At 38.8% G+C, this 13,114-nt stretch overlaps 1 protein-coding gene across 1 annotated transcript; it reads right to left on the bottom strand.

Moving 5' to 3' along the window:
• Nucleotides 1–1,997: 1,997 nt before the first annotated feature.
• On the bottom strand, nucleotides 1,998–10,517 carry LOC127527224 (uncharacterized). Its single transcript, XM_051925256.1, has 2 exons — nucleotides 9,624–10,517; nucleotides 1,998–2,244 (listed from the first exon to the last, which is right to left on the bottom strand). The coding sequence occupies exons 1-2, from the start codon at nucleotides 10,482–10,484 to the stop codon at nucleotides 2,221–2,223; spliced, it is 885 nt and encodes a 294-aa protein (XP_051781216.1). The 5' UTR covers nucleotides 10,485–10,517; the 3' UTR covers nucleotides 1,998–2,220.
• Between the last annotated feature and the right edge of the window lie 2,597 nt (nucleotides 10,518–13,114).

A 13,114-nucleotide genomic window follows, 5' to 3' on the forward strand; every position in this document is an offset into this window, starting at 1 on the left:
CAGCAGAAGGCCGCCTCACCACTTCTTTTAAGTTTAGCTCTTGGAATTCTAAGCAGACACTTATTTGAAGAGCTAATGTTACGATTTGGAGTGTAAGGTGTAAGACATTCCGAAGTATAGGATGAAGTGAGATGATTTAAGGCTTTGTAAACCATAAGCAGTACTTTAAAGTCAATTCTGAATGACACAGGTAACCAGTGTAGTGACATCAAAACTGGGGTGATGTGCTCAGATTTTCTTTTACTAGTTAAGATTCTAGCAGCTACATTCTGCACACGTTGCAATCGATTGATGTGTTTTTTTGGGTAGTCCTGAGAGGAGTGCGTTACAGTAATTTAGTTGACTGAAAACAAAAGCGTGAACTAATTTCTCAGCATCTTCCATCCATCCATTTCCCAACCCGCTGAATCCGAACACAGGGTCACGGGGGTCTGCTGGATCCCAGCCAACACAGAGCACAAGGCAGGAAACAATCCTGGGCAGGGTGCCAACCCACCACAGGACACACACAAACACACCCACACACCAAGCACACACTAGGGCCAATTTAGAATCACCAATCCACCTAACCTGCATGTCTTTGGACTGTGGGAGGAAACCGGAGCGCCCGGAGGAAACCCACGCAGACACGGGGAGAACATGCAAACTCCACGCAGGGAGGACCCGGGAAGCGAACCCAGGTCCCCAGGTCTCCCAACTGCGAGGCAGCAGCGCTACCCACTGTGCCACCGTGCCGCCTCTCAGCATCTTGCAATGTTATAAGAGGTCTAACTGTTGCTATATTTCTTAAGTGAAAAAATGCTGTCCTAGTAATCTGATTAATATGTTATTTAAAATTCAGGTCACAGTCAATAGTTACCCCTAAATTCTTTACCTCTGTTTTGACTTTTAATCCTAATGCATCAAGTTTATTTCTAATAACCTCATTATATCCATTTTTGCCAATCACTAAACTTTCTCTTTCAACCCCACCCCTGTCAGGTGGCTATAGGATACTGTCAATGACAAAAAGACAAAAAGCTGGCAGGTGTGCCCACACACTGAATGAACCCTGCAGGTGTAGTCAACATTTTCTGACCTCTGAATATTTCATCTCTAGCATATAAGAAATGTAACAGCAAACATCCTAGTGAAAATAGAAATAGTCTGTGTGCATTAGAGAAGCTAAAAAGAGAACATTCTTGGGTTAATATTTGCTCAGTGCAAATTAAGCTTTGCAAACAGGAGTTGAATTCTGTCATGTGAAAGATCTACTGTAGGTAAACTCCATACATAAAAAGTACTTTAGATACTTACACCATTGTAACTAACTTTTTGGTTAGTCTCCAACAAAAGCTTCAGTCTCCCCACTGTATTTTGTGGCACTATACATTTAGGGACCACTTTTTTAGAACACACACACTTTCTCACATTATTAACTGCTCAGTCAATGAGTTAATCAGTTGTGTGTGTCGACAATGCTATTTCAAACAGTTAAGTAGGCTGCAGTAGACGGTGAGGGTTTGTGAAGTTCAAAGAGAAGAAAAACTAACCATTTAAAGGGTACTGAACACCACATCACAGTGGTCTCCAAATGCACTAACTTAAATGTTTCAAAAGCAGCAATCCTATTACTGCCTTGACTCGGAGTCACAATGAATTGAGAATGAGCCATCCACCAAAAAATATCCAACTGCATTGGTGGAAATGCTTTGAGGAGGGACAACAGCTTTACATTTCTTGGAGTCACTGATCACTCCACGTTGGATCTCATCAACAAGGCTCGGCGATGCTTTTTTCTCCTATAGATTTCTGTGGAAAGCCTGGATGTATCCATTTCCAGCATGTTCATCACCTTCTGCAGGTGCACAATGAAGCCCTTCCTGGCTGCATAACATTCTGTTAAGGCACTTGTTCATCTCCAAACAAGGGTAGAGAAGGCCATACATGATATTAATGTAACAAAGACAGCCAAGACACATCAAAGGTTTGGGGCAGCAACCCATTTAATATGCCCTAGCTGCAAATGGGTATTTTTTAAGGTGTGTTCAGTTTGAAATCCAAAACAGAACTGACTTTAGTTTGAGAACATGGCTTTTTAAAGCCATGACAGGAAGTGGTGTCATCTGCACCAGAACTGGAAGTGATGTCTTCGAGGCTGGAAGTGACGTCATCCATAGTGCTGGGGCCAGAAGTGACGTCTTTGGGGACTGGAAGTGATGTCATCAATGGTGCCGGCACCTAGTGAGATTTCCTGTGGATAGTCTGCAGAGGACAGAGAGAGAAAGTTAATGCAGCTCGCCACCCCCTAGTCTGGTGTGGTACTACTATTATTTAGGCCCTCTAGCTGTCTCCCAGTCACACGTGTGTGACACCGCCTATTATGATATAACACATCATGTCTTACAAAGGCTAATAGTATTATTAAAGATCTCCACCATCCTGTACAATCTCTTTTCTCCCGTCTCAAATAGTACAGAACCATTAGTGCGTTCACCAACAGATTTATGGGTTTACAGGTCATTATGGTCATGTGTATAGTTTACAATGAAATTCTTACTTTCATGTGCTAATCCAGTGGTTCTCAGTTAGGGGGCTGCAACCCACTAGGGGGTCACATGCAGGGCCATCTTAACACATGGGCACTCTGGGCAGTTGCCCAGGGACCCCACGAGCATAAGGGTCCCATACTGTATGGTTTACCAATTGAGTATCATTTATATGTTTAAATTTTTGTGTTTTTCAAGGCTCATGTTATACTGATCAAATGTTTTTGTTGATTAATCTTTGCTGTACAGCATGTTTTTTAATGTTTAAATACTGATTTTGTTGGAAGTACCAATACAATAAATATATGTTTAATTTTATCAACCATTTACATTTGTATTCCTGTGAGTAGTTGTGTAGGTAGGGGACGCGGTTCACTATAATGCTGTTAAGACGGCCCCGGTCACATGTTACGTACGGCAAACAATGACTATCAGTTTTCTCAAAGACCCCACTTAACATTCGTTTCATAGATGTAGTCATGTATAATTGAGACAGAATATATTTTCACCGGACATTAAAGTGCGTCTGCAGTGATCTACGCTGCACAGTGCACCAGAGCTACTAGGTGAAGTTGGTATAGGAATGGGCCGTTCACAATAACACCACAAGAAATGGTAAAAAAAAGGAAACACGCCCAGGGCCGGATTTATATGAAGAGGCCCTAGGCTATTCCACTTATGAGGCCCTTTCACCTTCCATTTTTAAGTTTGTAAATTACATGAGAGATAATAAAATACGTAATACGCGTTGATCTTAACCAATACATTTTTATGTTTGTTTATTAGTCATATGCGTAGAATTTCTCCTTATTTTCGGTTCAGTGTTTTAGTGTTCACTGTTTTTAGAATAGTGTAATTTTAATTTTGCTAACAATTTGAATGTAGGCCCCTCTTGATCTTGAGGCCCTAGGCTGAAGCCTAGTTAGCCTATAGGAAAATCCGGCCCTGAACACGCCACACAGCCATAAAGAAATAGGATACAGTAGTTCAACTGCACACATGCGGCTGCTGCCACTCTATTCACTTTTTAAAGCCACACGGGAGTCAGGGTTGTCCACCTGCAGCTTGCCTGCCTGCTGCCACCGCTCCACACGATTCTTTTGTGTTTACATTTCTAGTCATATTAAATGTGGCTGCTGCTAATGGAATACACCAGTGCTGAATACAAAAGATAACAAATTAGTTTCTGCTTTTAAGCTATAAAAATATGTCTGCAGTGATTCATTTTGTATTTTAAAAATGACTGTTTACTATTTTCAGAAATAAGCATCGTTTTATGCATAATTTAAAAGTATTACTTAAGCAAAGTGAGCATCGTTTGGTATCAAAAATATTGACAGTAACTAAGTTTTTATTTTGTTAGATCCAGGTTATTATTTATCCCTAAAAAATGTCAACTCATTTTAAGTTATGATAAAGAAATTTGTGTGCTTGTAAAAATTACTTTTATTTAATAAAAATACATTGGCTGTTTTTAAAATGGCTTCCCAATTTTCTGTTATGCTTAAATAAAAATGCTGGCAATGTCATAGCATGGCAATAAATACAATTTTGTTCTTACTTGTAAGTTCAAAAACTTTGTAAAGTTTTGGTCAAGACAGCAGCAAAACTTCAGGAGGGAATTTTCATGAAGAGGGGCAGGGCCTCGCAGTGCTTTGAGGGTTCATTGGAGGAATGAAAGTTGAAAACCACTGCGCTAGTTGGCATCAGACCCTCTCTGGAGCTGTGATTGGTGAGTAGAACCAGCCTGCTTCTGTCTTCCTTACTTGAGAAATCTCAGAACACCATTTAAAACACTGTCTGCCACTGTCATAGCCTTGTGCACTCAGTTCAATGAAATTTGTACTTGCATGTCACCTCTGAACAGCTGCCAACAATATAAGAAATAAATTATATAAATTAGCATGCAAAATACAATACGTATTTGGAGTTCCATGCTAAAGTTTGGACACCCTTGGCAAAATTACAGTATTGTTAATATGTGATATGTGAAATATTAAATATTAAATAAATTTTTTTTAAAAAATGGCATTTTTATAAAAATATAATTGTACAGTTGCAATTTATTTGATGAACAAAAACATGTAAATAATGAAAGACTAAGGGTGGCATTTGTGAAAGTTCAGGCACCCTAGTTAGTCAGAACTTAACAACAAAACTCAGGCAAAAATCACAGCTTACAAATGTTTTGTAGCTGATCTTTGAATTCTTGTTTTGGAAATTTCTTGAATGTTGCTGTTAGATTTTGGAATTGGGCTTGTTTGCTTTAAACTGCCTTTTAACCCTTATGAGTACATCTCATATTTTGTTTTCTTTTTGATTTATTATTAATAAGTACTTATAAAGAGGGCTGTTCACCTTGTCTTTCCAAGCCAGATATTTTACTGTTTTCCCTGTCTCTAAAAGAGGGCATTTTTGTATTTCTAGAATATTTATTAATATTTACGGACTGTTCAATCCTGAGCCCCTGTTTTTGTATTCCAGACAAGGCAGTTTTGAATATTTTGTGACCTGCAGGCCTTTTAGCCTTTTTGTGTGTAGTAAATCAGAACACAGCTAAATTGCTTTAATTTACCTATGTGTCACACTGGTGTCAATATGGGCAAGTACCTCTATTGTGTACTTTTGACTTCTTTTTGACTCAGATGTACTCAGGCCATTCTGAAAGTAAAACACACTAATAAGGTTGTCACTTAGTGCATGTCAAGAAGAGAATACAGGAAAACAGCTATGAAGTTTGTTTACCGCAACACTGTGAGCATGTCAAGTAAGCTGATTTGTGTCTTCTATTAAATAAAATGAAGCTATCACATTTTCTTCTTTATCATGGAGCTAGAGAGTAGCAATGTGTTGCTGGACATGCAAGTAAGAATTTCACTGCACATGTGACAACAGCACTAATACTATAATACTACTACTACTATTACTACTATTACTACTACTACTACTACTACTACTGCTACCACCTCTACTACCACAACTTTCATGACTACAACTATCACTACTACCAATTATACCACTACTACTACTGGTACCACTACTAACACTACCATTGTTACTATCACTAATAACACTATTACTACTCATACAACTACTATCACTACTGCTACTAACACTATTATTACAACTATTACTACTACTACCACCACCACTACCACTACTATCACTACTGCTACTACTACTGTCACTACTAACACTGTCTAATACTATTACTACTATTACTACTACTATTACTACTACCACAATCGCTAATACTATTACCTTTACCACTACATCCACTGCTACAACAACAACTGCTACTACTACCACAATTACTAACACTATTACTACCTCTCCACTAATACTAATACTACTAGCTATACCACTACTTTCAGTACTACTAATACTACTGCTTCCACCATTACTACCACTACTACTATCACTGCTATCACTGCTACTAATACAACAACAACAACATTTATTTATATAGCACATTTTCATACAAAAAATGTAGCTCAAAGTGCTTTACATAATGAAGAAAAGAAAAATAAAAGACAAAGTAAGAATTAAAATAAGACAACATTAATTAACATAGAAAAGGAGTAAGGTCCTATGGCCAGGGAGGACAGAAAAAACAAAAAAATGCTCCAGACGGCTGGAGAAAAAAATAAAATCTGCAGGGGTTCCAGACATTGAGACCGCCCAGTCCCCTCTGGGCATTCTACCTCACATAAAAGAAATAGTCCTCTTTGTATTTAGGGTTCTCACAGAAGACTTCTGGCTTTTAATCCATCAATGTTGGAATAGCATGGTGCTTTGAGCAGATGGTGGTGGAGCAGGACACCACAAAAAAACGGAAAAAGAAACAGAAGAGAGAGTAGGGGTTAGTATGGATTTTAGAGCCACCATGAATAGTTATGATACTTAATTGAATATACAGAGTATCAGGATTAAACTAAAGTGAAGTTATGAGAAGGCCATGTTAAAATAATGTGTTTTTAGTAGTTTTTTAAAGTGCTCCACTGTATTAGCCTGGCGAATTCCTATTGGCAGGCTATTCCAGATTTTAGGTGCATAACAGTAGAAGGCCGCCTCACCACTTCTTTTACGTTTTGCTCTCGGAATTCTAAGGAAACACTCATTTGAGGATCTAAGGTTATGATTTGGAATATAGGGTGTCAGACATTTAGATATATAAGATGAAGCGAGATTATTTAAGGCTTTATAAACCATAAGCAGCATTTTAAAGTCAATTCTGAATGACACAGGTAACCAGTGTGGTGACATCAAAACTGGAGAAATGTGCTCGGATTTTCTTTTCCTGGTTAGGATTCTAGCAGCTGCATTCTGCACTAGTTGCACATGATTTATATCTTTTTTGGGTATTCCTGAGAGGAGTGCGTTACAGTAATCTTGTCAACTGAAAACAAAAGTATGAACTAATTTCTCAGCATCTTTCAAAGATATAAGAGGTCTAACTTTTGCTATGTTTCTTAAGTGAGAAAATGCTGTCCTAGTGGTCTGATAAATATGCGATTTAAAATTCAGGCTACAGTCAACAGTTACCCCTAAGTTTTTTACCTCCGTCTTGACTTTTAATCCTAATGCATCAAGTTTATTTCTGATAACCTCATTGTATCCATTATTGCCAATCGCTAAAATTTCAATTTTCTCTTTATTTAGCTTGAGAAAATTACTATTCATCCATTCAGAAATACAAGTAAGACATTGTGTTAGTGAATCAAGGGAATCGGGGTCATCAGGTGCTATTGATAAATACAGCTGTGTGTCATCAGCATAGCTGTGGTAGCTCACGTTGTGCCCTGAGATAATCTGACCTAACGGAAGCATGTAGATTGAGAAGAGCAGCGGACCCAGGATAGAGCCTTGTGGAACACCATATAGAATATCATGTGTCTTTGAGTTGTAATTACTACAACTAACAAAGAATTTTCTCCCTACCAGGTAGGATTCAAACCAATTTAAGACACTGCCAGAGAGGCCCACCCATCGACTAATGTGATTTCTAAGAATATTGTGATCAGTGGTGTCAAATGCGGCACTCAGATCTAAGAGGATGAGAACAGATAAACGGCCTCTGTCTGCATTTACCCACAAGTCACTGACTACTTTAACGAGTGCAGTTTCTGTGCTGTGATTTGTTCTAAAACCTGACTGAAATTTAGCAAGAATAGCATGTTTATTGAGGTGCTCATTTAACTGCATAATGACTGCCTTCTCTAGAATTTTACTTAAGAAAGGCAGTTTAGAGATGGGTCTAAAATTTTCAAAAGCAGAGGGGTCAAGATTATTTTTCTTAAGTAGGGGTTTAACTACAGCAGTCTTAAGACAGTCTGGGAAGACCCCCGTATCTAATGACGAATTTACTATATCAAGAATATTATCAATTAGCACGCCCGATACTTCTTTGAAAAAACTTGTTGGTATTGGGTCAAGGACACAGGTGGAGGGTTTCAGTTGAGAAATTATTCTATGTAAATCAGGTCAATCTATCCTGGTGAAAGAATTTAATTTGTTTATAATGGAATACTGGGGCTTAGGAGAATCTGCAGTGTTGGGGAGATATACTATATTATTTCTAATATCATTAATTTTTTGATTGAAAAATACAGCAATAGCCTCACAGATTTTACTGGAAGTATTTTGGAGGCATTCCTTTGCGTTACCTGGGTTTAGCCGACGATCAATCGTAGAGAATAAGGGATTACTAGCATTGTTATTTATAATCTTAGAGAAATAGCAGCGCCTCTCAAGATGGACTGTGTTATTGTATTCTGTTATTTTAACCTTCAATATTTCATAGTGGATAGTTAGTATAATTTTCCTCCATTTACGCTCAGCTCTACGGCATGTTCTCTTTAAATCAGACACTCTTTGGGTCTTCCATGGTATAACAATGATAGAAGATTTTTTAACTGTCTTTTCAGGTGCAACTGTGTCAACAGCAGCTTTCACTTTAGTATTAAATTTTTCCACCTTACTATTTACATTATCCTCACTATTATAGTTGGCACTATAAATGGACTGATTGCTTAGAATGTTTATAAGTTTTAAAGCTGCTGATGAGTCAAAGAAGCGTTTTTTAACAATATGCTTCTCATGGATATTTTCTATCATTATTTCTATATTAAATAGTAGAAGAAAATGGTCAGATAGACCAATATCAACGATCTACTCCACATCAACTTTTAGTCCTTTGGTAATTACTAAGTCTAACGTATGACCTGCTTTATGTGTAGGCTGATTAACAAGCTGTCTTAAATCAAAACAGTCCAGGAGGTTCATGAATTCTTTTACTTTTTGATCACACTGATTATCGATATGAAAGTTAAAGTCAACGACTATTAAGAGTGTGTCATAGTTTGTAATTAAAATTGACATTAAGTCTGAGAATTTCTCAAAGAAAGATGCGTTAAATTTGGGAGGTCTATACACGGATAATACTAGAACGTGAGAATCTCCATGAAAAACAATGGCGAGATACTCAAAGGACTTGAATTTACCAAAACTGACATCTTTACACTTTAACTGGCTCGAGTAAATGTTTGCTGGGCCACCGCCTCTTTTTCCTTGGCGATCCGCACGAGTACAATTGTAATATGGAGGCGCAGATTCGATTAGAACAGCCGTACCATCTGAGCTAAGCCACGTTTCACTTAGTGCAATAAAATCAATTTTTCTATCACTAATAAGATCATTGATAAAAAACATCTTGTTAGTTAAAGCTCTAACATTTAATAGTGCCATATTTAATGTTTTGGAGGGGCAGAGCTGAATTCTATGTGCGTTATTGGTATTTGGAACAGAAACTAAGTTATTTTTGTTAGCGCTGCTCTGCGTGTATTTTTTATTTAATCTATAATCTGTTTTTATAGTTTTAATACATTGTTCATCTAAAGTAGTAATTGTAATTAATTTATTGGTGTTTATTCTGCACTGCCTAGATTTTTTATGTGTATTGAGATTGGTTATTAGAGTATTAATGTTGTGCACTTTTACGGAAGACTTTGTTAAGCAATTATCATGTCCTAGCAAAGCAATAGCATTATGGAAGGGGTTAAGAGTAGAAATAGATAGTCCAGAGAGACGAATTACCTTAGCGATGTTTTCGGAGAAGACCCGGGTGCTGAATCTATTCAGATGCAGGCCATCCCACTTGAAGAAACACGGTCTTTCCCAGAAGAGGTCCCAGTTGTCGATGAACCCGATGTCTTGATTCTTGCAGAAGCCTTTCAGCCAGTTGTTTAATACCAGCAGACGACTGTAGTATTCATTTGATTGTCTGACGAGAGATAGTGGACCCGAAATGAAGATCCTTGCTGATAGGGTCCTCTCCTTTGTGTCTTTAATTAGTGCTGCGAAGTCAGCCTTGAGAATCTCCGACTGTCGGTGCCTTATGTCATTTACGCCGGCGTGTAATGCAATGGATCCCACTGCCCTGTTCTTGTGCTTCTTGTAGATAGTCGCCACACGTCTCATCACATCTCGAACACAAGCACCGGGAAAACAAGAAACAAAAGATTTCCGATTAGGGCATGCGATATTGCAGTTTCTTACAATCGAATCACCTACCACGATTACATCACCCGGGGTTGAAGGCAAACTGGGGACGCGGAGAGGGTCGAACCGGTTCTGGGTCGAGATGCTCGCCTGTGCCGATGGAGGTGTTCTAGCCTTGAACCCCTGCCTGCATAGCTGAAACACACCGAGGTCTTCATTGGTATTGTTGTCGCTCCTACGAGGCACGGGGGTGAAGCTTACTTGTCCTTGGAAGTGAGTGGCACAACGCGGGGTTGATGTTACGTCAATTTCAGATGGCGAGGATGGTTTATCCAGCAGCCGAGCCTTCAAATCCCTAAGGTACCTTCGTCTGGACAGGAGTTTCTGGATCTGTTTGTCGAGTGCCTGGAATTCTTCTATGATGACAGCGATGTGATTCATCTCACTGTTGGCCATTGTTTGCTTCTGCTTCCGCTTCGTGCCCTAGGAAAGAATGAGAGAGATTGGCTAACAGAGACTGTTCTGTGACAGATAGAGAGATAGATCTACTATCTACTATCTATTAGCACTGCTTTAACTACTACTAATACTATTACTACCACTGCTACAACTAGTACTAATACTTCTACCTTTACCACTAATAATAGTAGTACTATAATTCCACTACTACTGCTACTACTACTACTACTACTACTAATCTACTCTATATTTATAAAATCCTAAGCCTAACAGTGCAACGATTTTGTGCAATGATTTCATGTGACATTTTTATGTCATGTTTTTTGTCATGCTTTAAATCAGGCTTATTTTAAAACCTACATATATATGTTTGGCATCATTCTTTTCAGAATTTATTGAACTTTAATGTGATGTTGTTAGATTTTCAGATTTTTATTCCGTCTTTAAATTATAAATTAAAAAATATCAAGAACTCATGTCCCGCGAGTCGAGAGTTTGTGCCAAAAGATTTAACCACACCCAGGGCTGGAAATAAAAGACAAAGAGTAGGACAGCTGCTGTACAGGCTTTTAAATGTTTGAAGCGGCGCACGAGATGCAGATCACGTGGCACGCCAGCAGCAGCAGCAAGCCAGCAGCTGATCGAGCAAAGAGGAGGTAAAAAAAAAACTATTTTTGTTTCCCATTGTTGTTAAAGAGGGGGTTTCAGAGGAGCGACCGTGTCCCCTTGGGGTGCGTTCAGCCCCCCTCTTTACAATGCGAGTAGCAGAGACGCAAAGTGGCTGGCGCATACTGCAGGCCAAGGGGGTTGGCGAGCGAAGCGAGCAGAGGGGAATCCCCTACTAATAATAATAAATAATAATAATAATTCTACCTTTACCACTAATTCTACTACTACTGCTACTATAACTACTACTACTATTACCACTACTACTACTATTACTACTAATACTAATACTATTACCAGTACATCTACTGTGGACCTCACAAACAGAAGATAAGTGTGGCTGTTTGATGTCTCATTTTTCATACCATAACAGAATGGAAAAGAAAATTAAAGGGGTTAGATTGCTGCTGAACCCACTGCAGCTGTTAACCCTTCCTAAAGTGCCACCCTGTCATGTAGTACACTATTGGCTGTCAGAAGAAGGGGAGCCCATGACTGTGCTGGAAGATTGATGCTCAATCAGTAAATGTGACATGTGTTGAGATTTTCAGTCTTGTAATTTCACACTGTGCTGCTACGAGATCAGCGACTGCTGATAATGTGACATCAGCTTAATTTTTTAAGTAGAGGCCAATTCCTGCTGTACATTTAATATATCATTTACTCCAGCTTTGGTTGTGTTAGATATTCCAAGCAGTGTGCGTATTTGCCTTTAATAAGAGACTTGACAAAATGCATTGAGCTGATCTGTATCAGTGCTCCATTCTCTAGTCCTTCCATGTTTTTCCAAATGTTATATTCATGTACTTACTTTATGATAAACACACAGGTGAGAAATTAACATCTCCACTGTTGATCCCCTTGTTATTTATGCCATGTTGTTAAATAGCACCTAAATAATCAAAATGGAAGCTCCAAAGTTCCAGGTTTGAATCTCAGAGTATTATACATGTATCTGATGTGGAGTCCATACCTTCTCCCTGTGCTTGTGTGGGTTTCCTCCAGGCACTCCAGTGTTTCTTCAAATCTCCAATGCCCACACATTTAGTTTAGTCATGGCGCTAAACTGGTAAGAGACTGCTGGGGTGAAGCACTTGATCCCCAAGACACTAAATTGGATAAGAAGATTTGTAAACTGGATGAATGCACTTCATGGTTGAGAATGTTGTAACAACCTTAGTGTAGACCAGGGGTGGGCAGATTCAGTCCTGGAGGGCCGCAGTGGCTGCAGGTTTTTGCTCCAACCCAATTGCTTAATAAGAAGCCCTTATTGCTCAAGTAACACTTCAGCTTCACTTTAGTTGTTTCGCTCGTTAAGACTTTGAACCCTTATTGCTTATTTTAGTCTTAAACAGCTGTATTCTTAGTTTTTAATTGCTCCTAATTAGCAATACCATGCAAATGACAAAAGAGACCAGCATTTCTCCATTTAGCTTGTTACCATTTACGCCTGTGTGTATTTATTGTGCACTATTTGGTTTAATTAAATACTTGGAAGGAAAGTGAAGAGAAAAAAAGTGAAGCACTGAGAATTACTCATCTGTTTTAGACTTCAGATCATTTGGATGATATCCTTAGGAAGGAAAATAAATCTAGGATATTAGAATGACCTGACACGGCAGAGTTAAAGCACTAGCAAGCCATGCAATTATATAATTGACAAGGATTGTTTTTTAATTAAGCAACTGGGTTGGAACAAAAACCTGCAACCACTGCAGCCCTCCAGGACTGAATTTGCCCACCCCTGGTGTAAACCTAAGAAAAACATGTTCCCCAAGTGGCTGAGGACTGTAAGGATGTGAAAGCAGTACTTGAGAGCATGGAAAAGACAGAGTAAATATATAGGACTTCAGGAAGCCGGGGTACATGGCAGCCAGCAAACCACTGGTTTGGACCCTGGCCTTGATTGGGCTTGTGCACTGTAAAAAGCAATTCAAGGGACCTCTAACCACCACTTAATC

The sequence above is a fragment of the Erpetoichthys calabaricus genome, chromosome 3 (assembly GCF_900747795.2).
Source record: "Erpetoichthys calabaricus chromosome 3, fErpCal1.3, whole genome shotgun sequence".
NCBI lineage: Eukaryota > Metazoa > Chordata > Cladistia > Polypteriformes > Polypteridae > Erpetoichthys > Erpetoichthys calabaricus.

What these genes read in the sequence shown, in the direction of transcription:
- LOC127527224 (XM_051925256.1), bottom strand. Translation starts at nt 10,484, where the DNA reads ATGGCCAACAGTGAGATGAATCACATCGCTGTCATCATAGAAGAATTC. An exon ending in TCTCCGAAAACATCGCTAAG is followed by an intron (nt 2,245 to 9,623) that starts GTAATTCGTCTC and finishes TGTCCTCTGCAG; the next exon opens with ACTATCCACAGGAAATCTCA.